Source organism: Belonocnema kinseyi, chromosome 8 (genome assembly GCF_010883055.1).
Source record: "Belonocnema kinseyi isolate 2016_QV_RU_SX_M_011 chromosome 8, B_treatae_v1, whole genome shotgun sequence".
Taxonomy (NCBI): domain Eukaryota; kingdom Metazoa; phylum Arthropoda; class Insecta; order Hymenoptera; family Cynipidae; genus Belonocnema; species Belonocnema kinseyi.
In genome coordinates, this window is record NC_046664.1 from 45729231 (window position 1) to 45753642 (window position 24412).

The 24412-nt window shown below is 34.6% G+C and overlaps 1 protein-coding gene across 4 annotated transcripts in view; it reads left to right on the top strand.

Annotated features, from left to right (window-relative positions):
- Positions 1–24412, top strand: part of LOC117178254 (protein outspread) — a 368009-nt gene that overhangs the window by 184488 nt on the left and 159109 nt on the right. For all 4 annotated transcript variants that reach the window (XM_033369600.1, XM_033369601.1, XM_033369602.1 and 1 more), the window contains exon 3: positions 11364–11429. In XM_033369600.1, coding sequence (XP_033225491.1) covers positions 11364–11429 — 66 coding nt within the window. The remainder of the gene's footprint in view (positions 1–11363; positions 11430–24412) is intronic.

The following is a 24412-nucleotide window of genomic DNA, read 5'->3' on the forward strand; positions in this document are numbered from 1 at the left end:
AGTGCATATTCTTCGAACAGTTTTGAGTAATTTATCCTATTAATTTAGGGAATTTAGGTGTGCCTGAATTTACTCTATGCAGATTTTAAATATTATTCAATATTCAAGAAAAATGCAGTGTTTTTTATAACGATCCTCTCAAATTTCTGCAATATTCTCGAAATCCTCTACAAATTTGGGAACTCTGGAATAATTCTGGAGCTTTTAGAATTATTTATAAATTTATTAAATAATTAACAATTTTTCATTTCTTAAATATTATGGAATTTTCTATAATATTTTGAGATCTTAGAAAATTTTCTCAAATTAAATATTCCAACATTTTTTGAAGATGCTAAAGTCTTTCGACGTTCTCCATTATTAATTAAATAATTTTTTAGTTACCCGACCATGTGTAATGTCTTCTCCACGATTTGTAAGCGCGGATAGTATTTGAATGCATCTTGGATACAAATTAAAATGAATAGTAAAAGAAACATGCTATCTCAAGTGTACAAGTGAGCGAAATGAGTAATTGCGCGATTAATTAACGTTTCATTTTCGTGTCTGGGGATTGGCTCGAGAAACATTTAAATGTCTTGGCGTTGTCGACGATAGCGCCTAGATTCGACCTTTGTTGGACTCCATCTTTCTCTGTCTCTTTTCCTCTACCCACCTGCTTCACTGATAATTAGACGCGCTCCGATAAACATGCTTTGCCGCGACCTCGTCCTCCCTACATTATCGAAGCAATCGTTAATTTGTTAATTAGCCCGAGGTGCTTACATCCGAGAGCACCGTGCCGCTCTTACTTTCCGCGGGATTAAAGGGACTACTCGCATCATTGACCGAGGGCGCGCCATGCGCCTTGCGCCTTCTGAATCCTCACCGATAGGATCAGACCGGATGGGTCACGTTACCGTTGAGGTTAGCTGCGACTTCGACTCCTGGCTTGGCTTCCTTGAACATCCGAAAGCGATAGTGGTCGATGCCACGCTGTGGCATGCCATGCACTCACTACCGTGGAATCGTGAGTCCGATAGAAGCTGTTGTGCCAACATGCTTGATACATTTCCAGGTTTTAGAGACATACTGCAGAACATTTTTGGGGACATCAGGAAGGTGGGGATGGATAGGAAAAAAATTCAAGTAGAGGTCACATCAAAGCAGCGCTCTGACTGTAGGCGTGATCTAACCTGGATTGACCTGGATTGATACTTTTAATTACTTAAGGTTTGTGGTTTAACCAGAATCTAGAAACAGCTTAGGCTTAAACTGATTCCAGATTCTTGGAAAAAGTTTTGATTAATTTATCCAATCAATTTATGAAATTTAGGGGTGGCCGAATTTACCCAACATGTCGGACGGTACTCGCTACCTATAATGAAATGCTACAATGCAAATTGTTATTAAAATAATGTGAAACTTCATATTTAATTTTCTTACAGAATTAGAAGTGTAATAACAATTATTACAAATAAAAAATACAAATTAGAAAGAACTGCCTTTGTCCGCTATCACCCCGCGCCTAAGGCGAAATAGGTCACGCAATGATGTGAGATGGGTTACTTTGATTATGTATTGTTTTTTAATTTAAAAAAGCATTTTTCATGTTATTTTGTGTTGTGTAATGTTATTTATAATTTTTTAAATTTATAAATCATTATTAATATACTAACATTTTTTTAAAAGAATGTAAAATTTAATGTGCTTCCTGACAAAGCAGTAACGATAAGTTTAAAAAGATATTCTTTGTATTTATTACTATAGGTTTTATTTAAGTTAGAAATGCTTTCTCCAATTTTCACATATTTCCATATTCTGTTCCATACGTAAGAGATATTTCATATGAATTTCCGAACTCCAAAATAATTTGAAAAAAACATTCACCTACACGGAGACGATAAAATTATAAAAAATGTGAGTATTTTCTAAGAAACTTTGCTAGCACGCGCAAAATAAATATTCCAAAATATAAACACTTAAGTAATTGAAAAAGAAGTGACCGAAACTCGTGCAAATATTAAAACTTTTCGAGTCTTTGTTTAGTCGGAATATTTTGTTTCTTCTATAGCAATCAAACTATTGATTTTCCCAACGAAATATTTTTCTCCATGAAGCCCTAATTGTTGATCTGTTTTAAATAAAAACGTTAAAAAATTATTTATGGATTATGAATTGAAACATGAAAAATTGATTAGTATCTGATTGAATCATTCCGAATAAAGACGCTTAAAATTAAACTATTTAAAAATAAATAAATTCCCCATTTGAAAATTTTCTTATTCAATAATCGTGCAGCTTGACGAATAAACATTCGTAAATAATAGCAGTTATAAACTTGATTAATTTATTTGAATATAATAATCATATAAATTTCCCATTCCATGTGTTTAAACTACTTGATTGCACCTGCACACCAATTGGCTATCCAAATTATGACGTCAACAAAACAATCAATTACACGATTAAAAACATACATTCCAATAAAAACATCGCAAAAATTTAAAACCGTTTTCTTTTTCCACATTTTTGACACATTAAAGTTTCGAAAATTCTTTCCTTCAGATAAGAAGAAAAATGACGCGTCGTGTCGAGTCGAGTACCGTTGGCTTGCAATGTGCAATGTGTATAACCCGATTATTGTTCATCGTCAGAAGCCTATATCGTGAGTGTGAATGGCCGCACTTAAAAACGTGTCTTTACGATGGTCGTTTATTGAAGAATCAATTGCAGCGTGACAAAAATTGTAGCCAGAACGAGTGACTTCCTGTTTGCTGCATCAGCGACAGTAATGTCTTCCCGGGGTAATGGGGATTACGCGAGATGAAAATCATGGAGAAAGAGTTTCACCTGCTCGTGGTAAGGTGCTCGTGGAGAAGGATTCTTCGTGGCGCATTATAAACGTCTCAATAAAGAAACGACTCTTATAGGGGCAATAAATTTTATTCGAGGTACTAAAGTTTTATAATTTGTATAAATCCCCGGACCGAGGGTATATTGTGGAGATGATCTTTCTTTCTTTTAACGCTTTCATGCAGAGAAACGCGTTAACAGTGTTTACTATACTGGTTGACATTACACATTGCTCAACGTAGGATAATCATAACTGTCTCTTGAAAAAAGTTTGGTCGCCCGAGTTACGAAAACGGGATTCCAGCTACCCTCTTGAAAACAAATTGTTGTACAGAACAAGGTTTCTCCGAGATTTCTGCCTCCTGAACAAACTTATGCAACAAGGGATCAAGATAATAAAATGAAAGGTTAAATCGCTTTCGGTACTTATCTTCATGATTACGAAATAAATTATTATACATAAAAACACTTTTTAAGATAACAGAATTTATGGTAGATCCTCTTAATTTGACCTACGTGACCGTGTGGTGACCTACGTGACTGTTTCGACAATAAATCAAAACTAATTAAAATTATTAAAATATTTGACTTCGCAGAACAAAATGCTTTCAAAACAGGAAAAAATGGGATGTTTTTTACGGAACTAGATGAACAAATTCTTTTCAATAAAATTAATGTAGATACCATATTTAATTCAATGTCAAACGATTTAAATTCCTAATATTACAAGTCGAAATACATTGCGTTTTCAACCAAAATAAGATGTTAGTTTCTAATACAAAAAGATGATTTTTATAATATAAAACATGAATTTTCACTTCAACAGTAATTTGTAGCAAAACAGTTGTATTTTCGACCAAAAGATATGGCTTTGACAAAATAGTTGAATTCTCAGCGAAAAAATTTAATTTGAATGAAAATAGTCAAATTTTCAACCAAATAGTTGAATTTTCAAGCCAAAGAGGTGAATTAAAAAAGAATTAATTTTCAACAAAGACGATTTTTTTAAACAAAATGCATAGTTAAATTTTCAGTTAAAAATATTGTTCAACCAAACGAAAATGAAATGAATTTTTAACAAGATAGTTATACTTTTCAATCAAAGAGATGAACCTTGAACCAAAAATATTTGAATTTTCCAGAATGGAGTTCAACTTTAAAGCAAATATTTGAATGTTTGACCGTAAAAAATTACTTTTAACTAAAAATAGTGGGATTTTCTTATTGGGTTATAATAATTCAACTCGCATCCAAGCGTAAAAACGAGAGTAAGGAGAAGTAACTTGAAAAACGAAGAAAAAAAGACGAATCCTTTAAAAAGGAAAAAAGACGGAAATAAGGGAAAGAGTGTGAAGTCTGAAATATGAAATTGATTTTGAAACTTATTAAGTTATTATCGAGCTGTCCTGTCAGAGGGCCACCTTTTTCAAAAATCGCAAACTTTGTTAAAATTTATCATCAGGAAGCGTACTAAACTTTATCTATCCTCCCCTCAAATTGGTAACGTAGTTTATGCACGGCCGCTAAACGTCATTAGCTTTTTAATGATTTTATTTATTCTAACTTTGTGTCCCATTTGTCTCACAAGTTTCATCACCATCACTATGAGGCCTCTCGAACAATGAAAATTGCACAAGCAAATAAATAGACAGTCACACATAAGTGGTGCGACTTCCTAGTCATGTAACAATTGAGGTTTTTTCGCACGCAAAGCCAACAACAAAGACATAGAGACTCTACATTCATAACGGCGTGGCGACCCTGAGTGGGATCTAATCTATGTTTAGAAATAGCTATTGATAACGCTTAAATTTTCCAGTGGATTGAAATAGTCCCTAAAGTATATCGTCGGCGCGTGAGTTTATAGACAATAATTTTGCGACAATAATTCCATTGTTATCCTTGAAATGTGTTTTCTCTCCTACGCTAGTAACGCGTAAGCCTCGCGTTCTTCGGGGCGGCCTAGACTACCGTGTAATGACTACCGTAGCCATGAAAACGGTTCTTATCTGCACCTAGTTGCTAGAAGGTAGAGACGGAGGAGGATGAGAGATCTTATCGAGCAGGATGTCCTCGCAAGGATACGTGGTAAGTAGCAAAGTGTGTAAAACGCGTCTAGCTATCGATGCAATGCCGTATCTTTAGGCGTATCGTATTGACAAGGAGAACGACGACGACGACGATGACGACAAAGAAGAGAAGTGGATGCGATGCTACTCGACTATCAACGCGGCATTACCAGTAAAGAGGAAAAGCAACAAAAACGCCAACACGAATAAAGAAACTCACTCCGGATCGAGGTCAAGTGAAACACACTAGGGTTTACAATCGAACTTGCATCTAATTATTCTAAATGTTTCTAATTAAACAATTTATTCCCTTAAAGTAAAAACTGGGGTTTGGTAGTTTTACAGCTTAAGTAAAAGTTAGCATCCTTCAGAACTGAGACTCTAATAGAACTCTTTTCAAGGGTTCCTGCTTAGTTTTTTTATATCTGATAGATGGTGACATACAAAAAAATCTTGAAAATTCCTCTGTTTGGTTGGCAATTTAATTGGAAAAGGTTGGGAGTTTTTACCTGAGTCTTCAGTGGCCACTGGTCACCCTGGTTCTGATTAGCAATAGCTCTGGAATGAATTAGGACATTCAGCGAATCCGGGAACATCTGAATCCTCATACGATTTGGAGTTGCCCGAGGATCAAGATTTATTGGCGAAGTATAATCGGCGTGTTTGAGACAATGTAGAATTAAGGATGCAGGGAGAGACATTTTGTTAAAGATTTGTTGGCGTCGTAAAGTCCAGGTGATGAATTATCGTGGAAAGTGCTGGAACCTGCAGTGTCTTGACCTACGATATCTTCCGGGTTTGGACCTGCGGTCGTTAACACCGCCCACTGAGGACATTCTGGTTCGACTCGTTCCGCTCATCCCGATCAGCGGCAAAACCTCTGACGACTCAGGAAGGAGTAAGAAGCTAAGAGCTTCCGTTTTTTCCCTCCACGATCTGATGCTTCCGATGGAATTCCTCCTCGACAACCTGACATTCAGGCGAAAGGATCAAGATACATACTTCGGATTGAGAGTTGCCGCTTCTTTTTCTCAAGGGTTACTTTCATCCAGGAACGCCACCTTTCAGAACTAGCGGATGGAGTAAACTTGATAAAAATGTACTTACTTCCTTAAACATTTACACTATTTCCTCATCATGAAATTGTAAGAGTGCTGACAATTTAAATAGATCTTCAGTGATGAGTTTCTTTTGACTGTAATTTTCGAATGGTATTTCACAGAAGTAGGTAGTATTCCTAGGTATTTCTGATGTTCTTATGAGCCCCTGTTTACGAAACTTGTCAAGAGTCACGGATTTTCTTGAAATGTTTAGTTTTTACTGCATTTGAGTGCAAACATTCTTTCTCAGAGTATTGAGTTGTAACTCGTGAATACTTTCTCTTCCATCTATCAATAATGTTTCCAGCCTCTCGCCTTCTTCTTTTCAATAAAATAACTTGTGTCTGGTTCGATGATTCCTTCTTGAGATCTTATGCAACAATCATATTTTCTCTTATTAGATGCATCCTGATATTCCTCTTCAGCTGACGTAATATGCAAACATTTCAGTATTCCTTTAAAAATAACTCAAGAAAATCAATGTTTGTTTATACAGGACGGCCACCCTGTGAATTCATGTAGCAGACCTCACAGTCTCTCTTGGCCAGAACCAAATGAGTTACACTTGCCCCGAAAGGGATTTGGCTCAATGTTATAATAATAATAATAATAATAATATTAATGAAAATAATACAAAAATACTTGGATGTGATAAAGATTTGTCGTGTGAAAAGAAATAGACGATTAATTAAGAGTCTTCATCGTAGCGCATTTTCATTAGTGATTTTATTGTGTTTTACCGTAAAAGATTTCAAATTTCTAAATAGTTTGGTAAACAGTATATTTCCAACAATTTCCATAGTTATCGGCAAAATCTATAAATTCCTGAGGGTTTGCCAACTATATTTTTTACGTGTTTCGTAAAATCCTACAATTTCGTAACTAAAAATTTGTAATCACAACAAGATTTTTATTTTAAATCGAAAACAGTTTAATTTAACAAAAATAAATGAATTTGCAACAAAAAAGGTGAAGCCTCAACCAAAACAGATTCATTTTCAACAAAACAGTTGCATTTTAATCCAATAAAGATGAAATTTCTACCAAAAAAGACAAAATATATACCAAAAATGTAAAAGTGAAATTGTCAACTAAACAAATGAATTTTAAACAAGATAGTACTATATTCTTTCATTAAGTTTATAAAATTATTACACTTGATATTAATACTGATGGATACTGGGTACTACTAATATTATTAGATAAGTTGCAAGTAAAACTGTTACAAATATCGATAAAGTAATATCAACTTTATTTACATTGAATGTACTAGGTACCCACCAACAAGGACATTTTGGACAGGTAGTTATGACTTTCGTTTTTTAGTGATACGCATACGTGAAAATATGTTACGTAGGGAGTGTTTTAAATCTTTCAATCTTAAACGAATTAATTTTACAAAATTTTTATATTATTTTTTGAACAAATTATAAATGTGTCGTTTTATATGCTTTAATTGAAGAATTTACACGACCAGATTTTTTTCAACGAGGAAACCCCAGGGATTGGTTTTCTGAATCTTGAGTAGACACCCTATTACAGTAAGTCACGAGCATCGAACACCTGTGATGTCGCATGTATCTCTTACTGGCACAAACAGATAAGCTATAATGAATACAGATTTGTACCACGATATTCAATTTTTTGCCCTTAGTATTCTATGGACCTACTTGTCCCATTTTATGGAGAGTGCACGCATATATCGGAAAGTTAGAAAGTGGGAGTTGGGCGTGGACCCTCCATAAGGAAACGCGATAGAGAAGAGTCCGAGGACTGCCTTCGAGGTTCGAGCTTTCACTTCTTCCTCTCGATTCTTCCTTCATCTTCTTCCTCTTCCTCTGGTCACGAGATCTTCCCACGCACGTGCCGGGCCCGGTACTTAGGTCCATGGGCCTGGTGAATAATTACCAGATGAAAATACTGCCGCCTTGTGTAGGCCGGTCCTATCTCTTTCTCTCATTCTCTCCACCAAGTTTCTCTCTTCCTTATTCTCTCTTACACAACGGTATATCATCTCTCCCATTGGCTGCAGTCTAGTATGCGTGTACATTGTACATTCCGCGCGACAATACCAATATCCCATCAGTAACCCTTTACGGGATCTCTTAAGTGTATTGACTTTATGTTTATAGTGCCAAGGAGAAAAGACCATTCGATGATGCATCGCTTGTCGCAATATTGCATAAACATGATGGGGTATGTGTATTCTAATTTATAACAAACACTCGCTCTATTCTGATTCATGTTCCGCCTCTGCTGTTTGCCCGATCTCCACAATTTTTCCCCCGAGAACGTCGATTGGTATTACAATTTATAATCTTGTCAGAGAGAGCAACGTAGCCAATGCAATTTTTTTTGCTTAGCCCGTTGTCTTATAGTCTCTACTGTCTATCTTAATCCTAGTCATAAAGAGGAATTAAAAAATCACTTGGTCTGTTCTAAACTACGACCCAATACAGATTTATGTGTAAACATCTTCGAACAGGCTTTACGCTCCATATCGTGGTCTAATATGTTTACACATAAAAAATGACACCTGGTGTAATAAATTCGGCTGGGCTCGTGTGACTCAAGTCCGAAGGATGTTTGAGTAAGATGCATGAGTAAGAAGAATTGATATTGAACATATCCTCAACATCTTTTCTGTAGAAACTTACCAATCTCTGAAAGCGCGGTTATTTTATTTTTCAGATAGGCATTTCTAGAACGGATAGCATGGTGTACGAAATCTTTCTTAAAGAGGCAACCAAATATAGAGGATAGGTGATGGTCGGGCATATGACCATGTTACTCCGGCGTGTGCATTCGCGCGCATGAAGCCATGAACTTCGCACGGCGCACGCACATTTGCATACAATGCCACGTAAACGCACACCATCATCCTCCGCACCATAAGTCCCCATGGCGCTCTCCTGTGTCCCGCGAGAGCCTTTCAAATCTGCAGAGACTCATTTTCGTAGATTTTATCCGGTCAATGTAGAATAATAACTAGCATCGTTATTTATCGGAGTGTTCTGTGCACCTAGAACACGTTCATTGCTTGAAGAGTGTTTGTTCACTGTTTGTTGGGTCTTATTCGCAAGAAGGAATAAGTAATGAAAGTATGCATAAATGATGAGTGCAATATACTTCTAAGGACTTTCAAAGTGATATTGTGTTTTTAGGGAAAAGTGTATTAAGGGAATTAGTGGTATGATGTTTCAATAATTTGAAGAGTGGGTATTATATGATAGATTGCCCTGAATCGTAAAGGTTTACCATCATACACTGGTAGAAAAATCTGCACTAGGTTTCGTACACAGGTAGTATTAAATTTAGTGTACAGTAATATACTAAATTTAATTTCATGCTGTGCATTCTTGGTTCCATTACATGTATTCTAAATCTTGCACAACTTTTTCCAACAGTGAAGGATCATTATGATTTCCTCCTCGCGAGGAATTGTATTAAAATATCAAAGATTATCCATTGCTAGAGGCAACGATTTCGTAATCTTCTTTTCTTTATTATGGTTAGTATTCAGAGGAAGCTCATTACAAGCATATGTAACACTATTCAATTTCTAGTATTGTATAAGTAATCCATGGGACATCTTTAACTCAAGCTTACTGAAAAAAGTCATCAATAGGTTGCATGTTATTTCGTGGAATTAAGATATGAGTCATTAATTTAATTCCATCGTGGGTATGGTTATCATTAGGAATAACCGTGTATAAGTACCATTAGGTAGCATCGATCGTTGATTTCGTCAACGTCGGCAAACCATGGGCAGGGTTATCGAGATAAGCGATCATCGAGCGGCACGTTTCGGATAAGTCGGCTGCTATAAGCCCCATCGCATCGCACAGGGCAAGACAAGGTACAGTGTCGGAGGATAAATATTCAATCGCTCGAAACGCTCGAAACCCTAAGGATCCTTAAGGTATGCGCATATTGATGGGTGGAGCACGTATGACCGATCGTCTGGCGGCTGCTTTTGAAGAGGGAACTCTGTAGAAAGTCGTCGTACGTGCCTGACGTCCCAGTCGATGATTATCATCATAATCATCATGATGATGAGGTCTATCAAACGACATCTTGGACAGTTCTGTCAATTGGCGAGAATAAAGCAACAACTGGTGATACTTCTGGGTGGCGAACATCAATATTTTTTTTTCTATTTGTTTGAGATTATTGATGGAAGTTTGGCTTTAAGGTCCAGTGAAAATCACTACTGTTAGGTATTAATTGATTCAAACGTCTCGGCACTTGATGGCGGGTGTTGGTTCTTGCCAGTGATTTATTCCGGAAAATCTACACACATATTGAAAACATATTTCAAATTTGATATTCGATGATTTGAAGATTGTCTTGGCATCAAAGTTATTTTTTATTTTGTATATTAATATATCTTTGGTGAATTTTTCTATGAAGTTGATCAGATTATTGATTTTAATACTCCATGTGAATTTTACATTAACTATGTTAAAAAAATATTTTATATCTAATTATAATTAAACTGTCATAATAGAAGGTTAGAAAGTAGTCTAAAGCCGATGAAATGTTGATTAGACTTGAGAGATTCAATTAAGTGATTAACAACTTTATAACAGAGAGTCTTTTGAGCCAGGAGATGACCAAGAATTTTTTTAAACCAAAAAAAACAGGGAAATGAAAGTGAATATATTTTCTAATCTGGAATTTTTTCAATTCTTAGATATCGTAGAAAATTGTTTAAACTTGTACACTGTAAACAAATTAAATAGTTTTTAATTTGGTAATTTATAAAGCAAACAATTTTAATCGCATAATCTTGTATAATTTCAAATTAGAAGTTCACGGCTTGGAAATGTTAAATTTGAATTATTTCTGTGTTCGAATACCTTTAAATAAATATTGTTCAATTTTTTCTGACCTTTACTTTGAAATTATACAATTTGAAATGTATTTATTTTTATGGTTAAAGTTTCAATTAAGTGACTGAAAACATGTTTGGACATACAGTAGTTGCAGTTGTCATGGTTAATTTTCTTCATACTAAAATCATAATTGACGTGTATATAATTTCGGTTAATGACATGTGAAATATTAACAGGAGACGGTATTATAGTCTATATAAAGCGGATCAAGCTGTAATGAATGACAGTAGTATAGATGATGTGACTGAAACGGTGACCACCCGTTGATGCATCTAAAAGATCTGAACCCTTCCCATTCAAAATTAATGATCAAGCATATAATCTATGTTCTGTTATTATTTGAAAGAGCTTAATAATTGACTATCTATTTCTATTAGAAGAAAATAGTTACGAAATGTAGGTATACAAATTAAAATTTTCAAATAATTTATATTAATATCCCCATTATTGTTTTGTTACAGAGATGGCAACGTCGCTGGTTCGTTCTCTACGACGATGGGGAGCTGACCTATTCTGTGGATGAACACGTAAGTCCTTAAAGTGCTAACTAGAATTCGTCACTTCACTTCAATCCTATTAAGGGCCACCCCAACTTCAATCCATATTCCAATCAAATATCCACTTTCATACTGACAAATCCTTTTACAGCCCTGATATGGTTTCGTAAATTTCCAACACTCTTAATTCGGTCATCGCAAATGCAAAGTGACAGTAAGCTCGCGTGATATATTGGAGTCCCGTTCCACTTTTCTGAATTTTACTTTATTGTCCGAGATCAATTCTATATGCATTCATTTTATATAGGGTGTCTGCTCACCTGGAAAACCGGAAACTGTCAGGAAATTTTTTTTCATGGTTTGAGTAGACAATGTCCAGGAAAACAGTTTATTAAATTTTTCAATGAAAATACTAATTTTCCATATATATATGTAATCATTTGAATTCTCTTGAAGTCAGTGAAATCTTCAGCAATTTTTGCAGCTACTTGAAATCACCTGAATTCCCTTGAAATCGCTTGAAGTCTTGCCTATCGCTTCACTTTGTAGCTTGTTGGTTTACAAGATTAATTAAGGTATTTGTACGAATTTTTAAAATAAGTTGGAGAATAAGTTAAATGCATGTTGTTTTAAATCAGAAAATCGCTTAGGTTTAAGGCCGTGGCTAGTCGTACAGCTTTTCTTGATGAATGTGTAACAAATATCTTTTAATATAATCTTGTGATATACGAATTTCTCATAAAAGTAATGAAGTCTCATTAAATTAGTTAGGTCAATTCTCTTGATGTCGCTTGAAGTTTCCTAAAGTAATTTGAATTATCTTAAAATATCTGAAGTAATTTGTATTCACATGAAATAATTTGAAGTATATTCCTTGCTGAGAGATTCTGCGCTTTGAAGTTATAACGTAGACGCTATACAAAGGAAAGGAAGATTGACTAATGAGTGCTGGAAGCATAACGAGTGAGCATCAGTAAAAATTAACTCCAGCCTGAGGAATTGTACCCTAGGCCGCCGACCCGAAGACCGATGTGCTACCATTGCACCAACCACGGAATCGCTAGTATACAGTCATCCTATCACCTACTCCCTCACTGCTACCACTTTACTTCATTCTTTAAGGTATGAAGTGGGAAACTGACGTGTAACATGTACCAAATTACAAATTGTAGAATCTGCCTGATTTAGAATAGGTCCAGTCGTCTTAAGTGTAAATAATTTACAAAAAAAACTGTCAAATTGTCGTTAATTTTGACATTTTGAATCTTTAGGAGACTAACTTGAACTTATCTCGGTACTTTCTCGGTGGCGCGTTTCCATTAGGAAGTACGAAAGACTCCTAAGTAATACCTTGCACTTCCTCGTCCCCTATCTCTGCTGCACTCATCGTCAGTTACGTAAGAGCGGTAGATTAATGTCCTGCAATGCTGATGCTCACATGCACATTTGTGCAATCGTATATACGTACCGAGTATATGCTAATGTGGAAGCACGTATCAGTATTAATATCGGGCGTAGGTAGATGCAGAAAAAAAAGCCAAAAGGAAAAAGGAGCAATAGTAGAAGAAGAAAAGTATGGGGACGAGATCGAAGGACTTGACGTAGCGGTAGATGAGCAAACAGACCAATCCGATTGAATCTCGATCCGATCCCAACATCTCGAAGGAGTCTCAACGAGTTCGCTGCTCGTTCCCGATGAAAGGTACAACGTGGGGCTGGTAAAACTCGCGCTTTATTGCAAATGAATTTCGCCAACTGAAAAACGATAACTGCCCACATACGAAAAATTTGTGGAGCTCATGACTAAGATTATTATAAATCACACATTTTTCTCAGATCATCTCTATCGCATTACAAATCGAGTGGGGTTTGCCGCCTCGGTTTGCAAATATACTTCAGTTGTTCATGAGATCAAACAGTCAGATACTCCTTTTTGATTTACCACGTATATGTTACACTTTTTTGTATCACTTTTCTCGTCTTATATTTTACTTTATTTTTTAATTTAAAGTAGCGCAGAGAAAAATAAGAGTTGATGACTTTGATAGCGTTGACTTCCCGAGAAGTATTAGCGATTTTTAATTCACGTGTTTAGAGAGATAAAATCCTGTTATAATTGCTAGTTGCTAATGTATGATTAGGCGCAGGAGGCGTAGAAAATTGCTGTGCGATCCGTTGCGTTAGAGCCTTCGAAACCTGCGTGAGGCATGTTATATTCACTTCCTCTTGATGAATAAATTTAAATTTTACATTTAAACTGGTGAACATAAAACAATACAAATAACATGTCTCAGTTGCGTAAACCGCATTTTAATTGTTATCAAGGGATACATCAGAAATGTTTTCTCATGTTTGATAAGACAATAACTGTAGATGATGACTTTCAGATTCGAAACCTCATTCTTCTCAATCAGGTCAAGAAAAGAGAAGACGACAAATTTATAATTAGCATGGAGTCTAAATGATTAACGTGAAATCTAAAACTTTATCAAAATCGACACAGATTTCCTTTTACGAAATGTCGTTGCGGTTGCATTTAGCTTCCGACTTATTGTTGTCTCGACAGTTTAATTACATCGGGCAGATTAGATTTTAATAAGCACAAACCAGGCATGACGGCGGGACGAATGGAATCGCAAGAAACTTAACGGAAAGTCAATAAGGTACGCACGGGAGAAGCATTGCTGGCCTTATTTAAGCCACGCCAGGTTTATTGTTGCGATAATATTATTATACGCTCGCGTTCATTAACCATTAACATTTATCGGCATTGCAGTCGCTGTCTCTTATACCGTGATAACTATCGTTTAATTGGGGTCAACCGATTATCTTGGGTTTCGTTGTGGTTGGATAGCAAAAACACGATGGACGTAGAACATCATTGTCTTTGTCATTATTGTCGTCATAATCATTCATGTATCATAATAATCCGAAGCTATCGCGGTTATCATCGACTCGACCTCTTGGTTCTCAAGTGTAGGAAAGATGTTTGTCTACAAGATGTAGATGAGAGCAACACTTCCTGATACTTTTTTTGTCTGTTTTACAAATTGAGAGGTATTTGTTTTTGCACAAAGACGTGTAATACGCGATTTCTATTACAAAAGAAGAATTATGCACGAGTATAATACCTTACGATAAAAAAGATAAAGAATTTTTTTCAGTGAAAGCAGAAATGGTTTTACATATATTTCTAATTTGCATTAATAAATCGTACCCTAAATTACTTGAAATCGTAAAGAAAAAGAATCTCGAATAATTTGACATTATGCAGTTGTCATTCTCAGGATCTTTAAATATATTTTGAGAGACTCAAATATTATGGCTTTAAATATTATTCAAATGGTCTTAGAATCTATTAAATTGTTCGTTATTTAATAATTAATTTTAAGTCAACACAATTTTCAAAGTTACAGTTTTTTTAAAATATTGAAATTAATAAAATAGCAAGGAAAACTGAAAAAGTATTAAAGTTCGAAACCTCGGCATGTTAACCTACAACATTAATTCCATTTTTAATCGTTACTGGTTGATTTGTAGAAATCTATAACAAGTTATAAACGATTGTAAAATAGAAATCAGTCGAAAGTTTCGTGTTGCTGTAATGTTGTGTTGTTCGAACTTTCGTGCTCCTGAATTATTCCACTGAGAGATGATTATTGTGCTCATTGGTGGTGTTGAATGCCATGCTAAGTACTATACTTGGTCGTAAGACTTGCATAATTGGCCTAATGAGCGTAGCGTTGTACCGCAATTGGCACTTCATGAGAAATAAATCTTTCAATTAATTATTAATTATATGTCCACTATTTCTCTTTCGTTAATGTTATCTCTCTTTCTTTAAAGTGTTCTCTCTTTAGATAGTTTTCCCCTGCACTTATATACTTTTATTTCTATACCTCTGATTAAACGCCAGTGATCGCCTCAATTATACCTTTTAGCACACAAGTTTACTCAAGCAAAAAAATGCAAATCCTCTAGAAGATTTCTCTCGGACATTTGCACTCACATCTTCGCTATATCGGCTCGCACTAGACACTCTTGATAGTCTCATGATCATTTAAACTTTTGCAAATCTTAAATGCTCACTTATAGTGTACCTGAATTTGTAATTGATTGCTGATTAAAGTTATATATGACTTTAAATAAGAGTAAAATTATAATACAAGTTCTCTTTAAATGTTCAGGTTTCATATGGTATAATTTCCATTTTATTTTGTTTGTACGCTCTAGTTGCGTTAATTGCTCCTTATTTCTTTTATACTTGTTTTAACGTATTCTGAAGGCTAAGATGTTTTCAATTCGTTCATTTATTTTCAACTTCTTCAAATCTTAAAAGTTCCTTTTTCTATAAATCTATAATCTCTAAATCTGAATGCGTACAAATTTAACTAATTAAGTCAGTACTAGAGATTTCAACTCATAAATGAGTTATTTTTAAAATTTCATTAATGGAAATAGTGAAATACATTTTAGCAGTCTCACTTCTGCTCAAAATCATGATTTATGTTGTGTCCTTTCATGACAGGGTCTAAAATATTCAAAATTTCGGACTGTAGACCCTGTTGTATGGTGATATTAAAAATGTTTGAGAAATATATAATTACGAGTTTGGACAGCATACATGCATGTAGCAATAATTACTAATTGAATCAGTATAATCGTACTCACTGTCAGAGACTAAATTCTAGCCAGAGCTGTTAGTAGCATTTAGTGATAATTAGTTATATTTTACTTATTCAAATTTAGAGAGTATCGACACTTGTCAATAACTAATAAGGTGGAAAGGAAATAAAATGAACGGATGGGTTCTCGGTGTTTGCTTTAGGTTATATTAAGTGTGTCTGTGGGTTTGAGAAGAAAAAAAAAGAAGTGAAAAAGTGACTGTATCCTTTTCTCGTGTCGTAAATGCCACCGCAAACGACGTGCGGCCGTTTGGAGTGAAGCTGGAATCAATCGTGGTCAGTTTTATGGATCGGTCGGATGTATCATGGTGTAGGGCTGTAGGCCATGTACCTATTCATGGCGATCAGAGAGGAGGTAAAGGTAAAGGAAACGAATTTCGCATTCGTTGCTGATAGACCTTGAGGTCGGTGTCGGTTGTTCGTAGTGGGTGTATATAACGCGGCTGTCTAGCAAGTACAATTGACTCCGACCTTTGACACCGAGAGGCTCTGAGGAAGCCGCGAAAAGAGGCAGCTCTTGATTCATGGACGATCATAACCTAACTGTCTGACACTTCACGATCCTCCATCACCCTCTATCCTTTCACACAGCTGTCGCGTTACTTGTGCCTGAGAAACTCGGTCATGTAAATAATTTAAAATCGCAGATAAACGTGAAATATTTTTTCGATAACAAAATTGGATAAAAACGTTGCAAACAGTTGACAAATACGTTGACTACCACATTGACTACTCTACCGCGATTACTCTACCTACCGACTGAACACAATGACCCTAATACTTTTTTAATCCTTTCTTAAACGCAGTGCGTGAGTTACTTCAGTCTTAAATAAATAAAAATAAAAGTAATAAATAAAGTGAAAATAAATAGTCTAAAATATTCCAGAAAGTTTTAGTATATTCCAAAGTATTCTAGAATATCATAGAAGATTCTCGAGCAATAATTATCATTGGGGAATATACAAGAATTTTCTTAAAAATTGCCGAAATTCCTTGAATATTTAGGAATGTTTTACGATAATATAAAAAATTTCAGGGTGGCAGCTGGACGGTCAAACCGTGAAATGACCGGGAAGTTTTTGAGGCCGGGAAATGACAGTGAATTTATTTTTTAACCGGGAATTTTACAAATTTAAGAAGGAAAATCTGCTCGAGGTTGATTTTAATAATTTTTTAAATAATTAGTTGAGTTTTTATCTTCTTTAATTATGATATCATTCCGTTTATAATGTCTCATTCGAAAATCCTTTACTTTGCAAAATTTTCCATTTTATATTTGTATTTGTAACCGTAAACTTTTAATTTAAAGAACTTTAAAATACACTCTTGGAAGATTTAAAAAATTTTTAATTAAAAGCGTTTGAAATTGAAAATTTTGACTTCATCAACTGTAAATATAAATTAATTAATTTTAAAAGAAATTTAACTGTACTTGAAGTATCAAAAAGTGAACAGTAATTGATTTTTTAAGATTTGTTAAGTATTCTATTTAAAAAATGATTCATTTGTAAATGAAATTGTGGAATTTTGATTAATAAATAACAATTGAGCATTTATTATTTATAGAACAATTTAAGGAATTTTTACAGATGTTTAGAAGTTTTGAAAAGATTCGAAATTAATTTTAAACTTGAAATGATTTCATATAATTTAAACGAAGTGTGTGTTCAAAGAAAATTCGGCTATTCGTACTGAAATTCGGGTTAATAGAAATTCCAATTATTTTTAAAGATATTTAGAGGTTGTGAAGACTTTAAATATTAATTTTTAATTTGAAAAAATTTGAAACAATATGTATATTTTTCAAGACTTTGAAACAAAGTTTTAATGCTTTTTATGGATATCTAAACTATTGATAATAAAAATAATTTTGAGGTTAAATGCATTTAATTTAAAATTATTCAATTAAAAAGTGTTAGTTTTTTCCATTTTATACACAGTAAATCCCAGAAGTTACTTTATACTTTATAGTGAACACTCAGCTAAGCTTAGTCCTTTACTTTTGTTGAACAAACCTTTTGTTTCTGTCGACCCTGATGAAGACTTAAAAAATTCTAAGCAAACACTATAAAGTATAAGCCAATCAAAGTGCAGCCTATGTATTCTTTTAGTGTAGGTGAAAGATTTTTTGGTTAAAATAACTTAAATAAAATGGGACGATTTAAAACATGAATACCGCGAGGATTTTCAAATTTGTGGAGGAAATTTTTTCCGTGAAACTAGACTCAGCCGTTTGACGTATCACATGTGTCAAATAAATGTTTTCGTTCGATGAATTTTATCTTTCGTCAGATAAACGGGCTGCAGCGTTTTTATCCAATTTAAGGATATAATTTATTTCTGGAGTTTACAGTGCAAGGTGTAAGTTATTGAGAATTAAAATAAAAAAACTTTTGATTAAACAACTTTTAAGCTTCAGTTTTAAAAGTTCGAAAATTAAGAATTCCAGCTTGAGTGCTTTAATTTGCAGTTAATTTTTTATTTAATTTAAAATTAAATATAAAAAATAATTAATAATAATTATTAAATTAAAAAAAATTAATTAAATATAATTGAAAATTTTATTTTATTCACATTTTTTAATTTAATTAACCGTGAAGAATGTTTGCGAATCGAGAAAAAACTGGTAAATGGCCAGGAATTTTGTTCTTCGATTAAAACGGCCACACTGAAAGTTCCAAAAACTAAGACATTTGAAAAGTCTAGGATATTGCAGAATTCTAAGATACATAGATATAATGGGTTTTAAAAAAAAATGCTGAACACTCTGGAAAAAGCCATATGATCTTTTAACATCCAAAAGATTGAAAAAAAATCAAGAACATGCCACAATTTTAATAAAATTTTAGGTTTAGATAAAAAGTGCCAAATTTTATAAAGAATATTTTAGAAAAATCCAGAATGCTAACAAACTTTCAAGGACATTTTGGGATATTTCATACCCGTGGATGTGTCCTGGTACAAATAAAACTTTTTCTTTTAAACTCACATTCTATATTATGCTTCTGGATAAACCGTTCTAACAATTTCTCCTGCTGCATAAAATTCGATGAATGCAAACAGATCTTTTTTAAGTTAAAAAAGGAAAAGCTTATTTATATGATTGCCTGTATTTTCTAATGATACGAAAGCGATATTCTACAATCTACATTTAATGTGCCCACTGGGTTTAGCAACGCGTGACTGATTTCACGTCGAACAAGTGCATTAGTTATTCGATTAGTCACTTGAATTATCGGACATTTCTCGCGTCACAGAGCGATTAATTATAACAAATGGAGTGCTTTCGATATTGCCCGACTAAGTAACTTTTCCTTCGTGTTTTCGAGCTTCTGTGATTGAATTAATGACAAAAAAAGGATCGCTTAATCACTGAAAAGGAAGGAAATTTTAAATTCGATTTTATGCGAGAACTAGTAGCATTAATAACTCAACGTAGAGGACTCGATTGAATTATTTGATCCGTTAGCCTAATTTCTCATGTCGAGCAGCAAGGTCGTCGAGAAGGAGAGCGAGTCTTTCGACGATAAATTACGCGAGAATGTAATCGCGAGTGTATATCGTACAATCTTACATTATCGTTCTTTTCGGAATTTTTCTTGGTACAGTATGAATTTCTATCGTATGGAGAATATTCGATATAATTAACGCAAGATTGGGACGAGATAAGCGATTCAGGAGCAGCGACGATCAGGACGAGAATAATCGTTTTGCGGAATGGGCATTGAACAGCGTTATGAGCGCGGCTGGGTTGAATTACTCGGATTCATTTTTCACTTCGATTTTACGGTCGTCGAGAGCGAGAGTACTCGATATAATGTTTTCATGCGATGCGAATAAAATTGCATTTTCTTTATTTGCACTTGTTTTAGCACTAGAAGAACCGTGGCTAATTTCACCGCTCACCACTAATTTAATGCTGCTCGATATTTTACGAGATTTTTCCTGATTATATCCGACGAAGCAAAATCGCTTGGAAGTAGAGTCGTTAATGTATACATATGAAATGACGACAGACTCGGAATCACTCCATAATGGAGAAAAGTTGTTATGTCGTTTCGAATTAATTTGCCCGTTACAGTGGTTTTGACCTCAAGTGCTCATTTAAAGAAGTGTTAAATAAATTTAGTGGTTAAAGAGGAGTACTTTACTGCACATTTTCAACTTGAAAATGAATTTTGATTTGAACATGTATAGCTATAAATATAAATCAGTTAAAATTTGAACTGATTTCAATCAGTAACTACCAGGGCGTCTAGTGGACCTGATGACCAATGATGAAATCCAAATCTGGGGACACATAAAAAGCTATTCAGAACTTCAAATTTAAATTAGAAAAATGATTAATAACTTCTTTTTATATCTTTAGGAATTTTAAATAAAAGTTATATTCTCGATAATGTCAAAGTTAAATTGCAACCTGACCACCCGTTAACTGCATCTTTTCAACAGAAACTTAATCCTTTCATACTCAAGTGCAACAATTTAAACCACATTGATTTTTTTTTTGTACCTCGTTAAGACGTTCGTTCACATATCAGGGTTGAATAGAAGGATCATAATGATTTGTAAAGCATAATGATACAAGTCTGTCCTTAAAATGATTTAATTACATTTTTAGGAACTGCTTATATAAACTGTTTAAGATCCGAAACGCCTTTTAGTTCCAATAGAGAGTCCATTTAAGGAAGCGTTCGATTTTCTTTTATCCCCTTTCGGACTTGTGTCTTCGTTTCGATGAGGAAGTCCGCTGCACATGAGGGAATATTTAAGCTCGTGAACTCGTCGTCGTAAAGTCGAACGAGGGAGAGAGAATAGAGACAGAGAATTCCTTAATTGGTGCTCCTCGCCAATAAATACCCCATTACGACCCATCTTTAATTTCGACTCAAGCAATCACGATAGCGATTCCATTTCGAACTGATCGGGATAGCTGGCACTCATCAATGAGTATAATAACACATATAAAATAACTCATGCAATTTAAATGGATGTTCCCTTATGCGTCTGATTCGGCTTCTCCGCAGCTTATTGACAATAACGGTTCTTTAATATTATTTAGTCATCTGTATCCAAATTATATTTCTTTTCGTTTTTCACGGGGATGGTCCTCATAACAGTTTGAATTTTTTTTGAATTTGTTTCTACTCGTAGATCTTGTTTAAAAATACTTTGAATTCTCTTGAATTCTTTTTAATTCACTCAAATTTGACTGAAACCAATGAAATATTTTGGATATTTTTCCATTTCTTTGTTTTTCTTCTTATATAAATTGTTGTTGTATAAATCCACTTAAATCCTCTTGAACTTGTCCTGAAGTTGAAATTGTCCTTGTGTTCACTCCCATTTTATTCAATTTGATGATTCTATTATTTAGTTTTTGAAATTTCGCTTAATTACAGTCCTTTAAATTCTTATCAATTTCATTTAAGTTTCTGGAATTCCTTTGCATCCATCTAAATTCTCTCCAATTCAACTGAAATGTGTGTAATAATTTGAATTTTTTGAAACTCATTTGAATTAATTTGGAATTGACCTTGAATTCTTGTTTTTTAACTCAGGCTGAATTTTCTTGCATTCGCTTGAATTATTCTAAATTCATTACAGTTGTACTAAAACCAGTCGATTTTTTTTAATTACTTGAATTTCAATGTATTTAATTAAACTCTTCTATAACTTCCCTTAAATTCCTCTGAGCTCACTCTATTTTTTTGCATTTATCATAAATTCGTTACAATGCACCTGGCATTCATATCGATATTATTTTTCGCTTTTTTCAAGTAAATTAGGCTTTGACAAGCCCTGTATATTCTTTGTTTATTTCTAACCTTCACAATCTTTGAAAAGCTTCGTGGTTCAATCTACCCCAGCGAGTTCAATATGATTCCTGTTATGCTACAGAATCTTTCGGAAGCTAGCCGCCACAATTTGAATAGTGATATTTAGAAAGTAATGTAACGAATTCGTTACATATATACTAACGTAACCTTGTTCCTGCTATCGATATGAAAAAAGTAACTAGTTAAAAGAAGCTAGTTCTTTCCCTTTCAATGGTAAGTGTGTACCCCTCTCTTTTTATAGAAAAATATTCTCAAGGCGTTAATAATTTACATCATAGGTGTTAAGAATGACATTTCACTTTCGCAATCATGAATTCCCCCTCGAGAAAAATGGCAAAGTCACAAATCGGCGTTGCTTAAGTTGTAACTGCCACGTGTTCTCAAGCAGGTGTTAGTGTCTAGTTCTTATCATAAGAGCTAATCTCGCATTTTCCTATTTTGTCTAGCGAATGGACTCCGCTGAGCTACAGCCTGGAGATTAAACATAAGTAGGAGGTTATTCGCAATTGAACCTGCGACAGAGTCACGGCGCCGCTTTATGGCACCCGGAGGGGCGTTGAGCAAGCGACGCGACGGTATCTCACGACTGCGAATCCCTTCGCGGTGCGTTTACACGTGGCACCTGTGTAAACTCCTTCATCTAATTCCTGGATCGTGTTTTCTGCCCTTCTAAGGTTGCCAGTTCCTCGCGATCCTCGGTCATTCCCCGGGGCTTCAGTCGAGCTATCTTTATCGTACAAAGTGCAAACAAACAGCCATTTTATGACTAATCTATGAAAATGCACTTTTGTACATTACACTACAGGTAATCCGGGGTAATTCGAGGCATAAAGGTAACCCAGTGTGATCCTAGGTAGTCAAATTGTAATCCTAGGTAATCTACCATCTAACCCACTTGTAATCCTAGGTAATTCAGTTGTAATCGTAGGTAATCTATTTGGAATCCTAGACAATAAACTTTTAGTTCAAGGTAATCCATTTGTAGTTTGCAGTATCATTAGCAATCTGGAGAACTCCACTTGTAACGCGGGTTAGTCCTGAGTAATCCACGTGTAATCTTAGATAATCGACTTTTAATCTGATCTAATCCAAGTTATGCAAGGTTATCAATCTGTTACACCATTAAGCCATTTCCGTTTCGGGGTAAGCGTGACTCACTGGGCAGGGGAAAGGAGTAGTGTCTGGAAGGGATAGAGATTTTTCAAATTGATCCAGAATTCTCGTGCTATTTAAGTAAATAACACGTTCGTTCCGCAACACTGCTCCGACCCAGGTTGCTGATCAATCTCTCTAGCAATCACCCGAAGCGAAGAACCTCACGAAGTCGTTATGTAAGGTTCCCCACTTGGGTCCATATCTGTAATTCACAGTAATTCACTTGTAATCCTAGATAATTCAATTGGAACCCTATAGGTAATCATCCTAAAATCTGCAGTAATGCCCTTAGAATTCAGGATAATCTGAGTAATTCAGTTAAATTTTAATTCAAAATTAGAGCATTGCACAATGGTTGAAACAGTTGACAACTCAATAACTACTACATTGAACATTACAAGTACATTCGCATAATAGTGTCTCTCTCTCTTTCGCAACGATTAAAAAGCATTCAAAATTCAAATATTGTGATACTTTTTTTGAAAAAAAGTTTGACACCTCGGGATTTAGTTTGTATATTTCAGTTGAGCATATCGACTTGACCTTGTTCAGCAGCTTGGACAGGTTCTTAAGGGTGTGGCTTAGTCCAGCTTAGAATCTAACTATAACACCACACTGCAGAACGAATCCCGTCGAAGGCAGCACGCGCGGCTCTCAAAGTCACTAGTATAACAAGTTTAAAGGACGCACGCATGCAACGCAATTCCTTATCTTAATCGCGTGAGACAGTAAGACTTACGGTAAGATCACCAGCTGGCAACCGTTAACGCGGCCTAGAGTCTTTTGAAATGCCACAATCCGAGTTATGCCTCCCATCGTACGGATTTTACATGTCGATGCCTTGAATCAGAGGTTTGTCCCGGAAATAGTCGAGGGAATTCATTCCCTGGGGATTATGTCGACTTAGCCTGCAATAAACTAACTTCTAACCGCGATTGAAATAGATGGATTCCTAATGGAATGAAGGCATTTAAACATGTCAATGCATGGAATGAAAAACAAAGTTCACGATTTTTAAAAATATTTTCGTCGGAATTTGGAAAAAATTATTCTACAGAACGCGTTCAAATTGGAATCATTTTTAAATTGAGAAATTATAAATTTTTTTGGTTTGAATTTAAATCGATGCGAATTGTGTAATTCATAGATTAAGGCCTTTTAATATTTGAGCGTTCATAAATTTAGACGTATAAAAGCGAACAAATCCAGATTGAAATTGCAAACATTAGACAATTTATAATAATATTATTGGCTATTAGAGTTTCAAATTTGTCAATTTTGAATGTTCAGTTTGAAGACCGGGAAATGACAGGAAATTTGTTTAAGTTTTGGG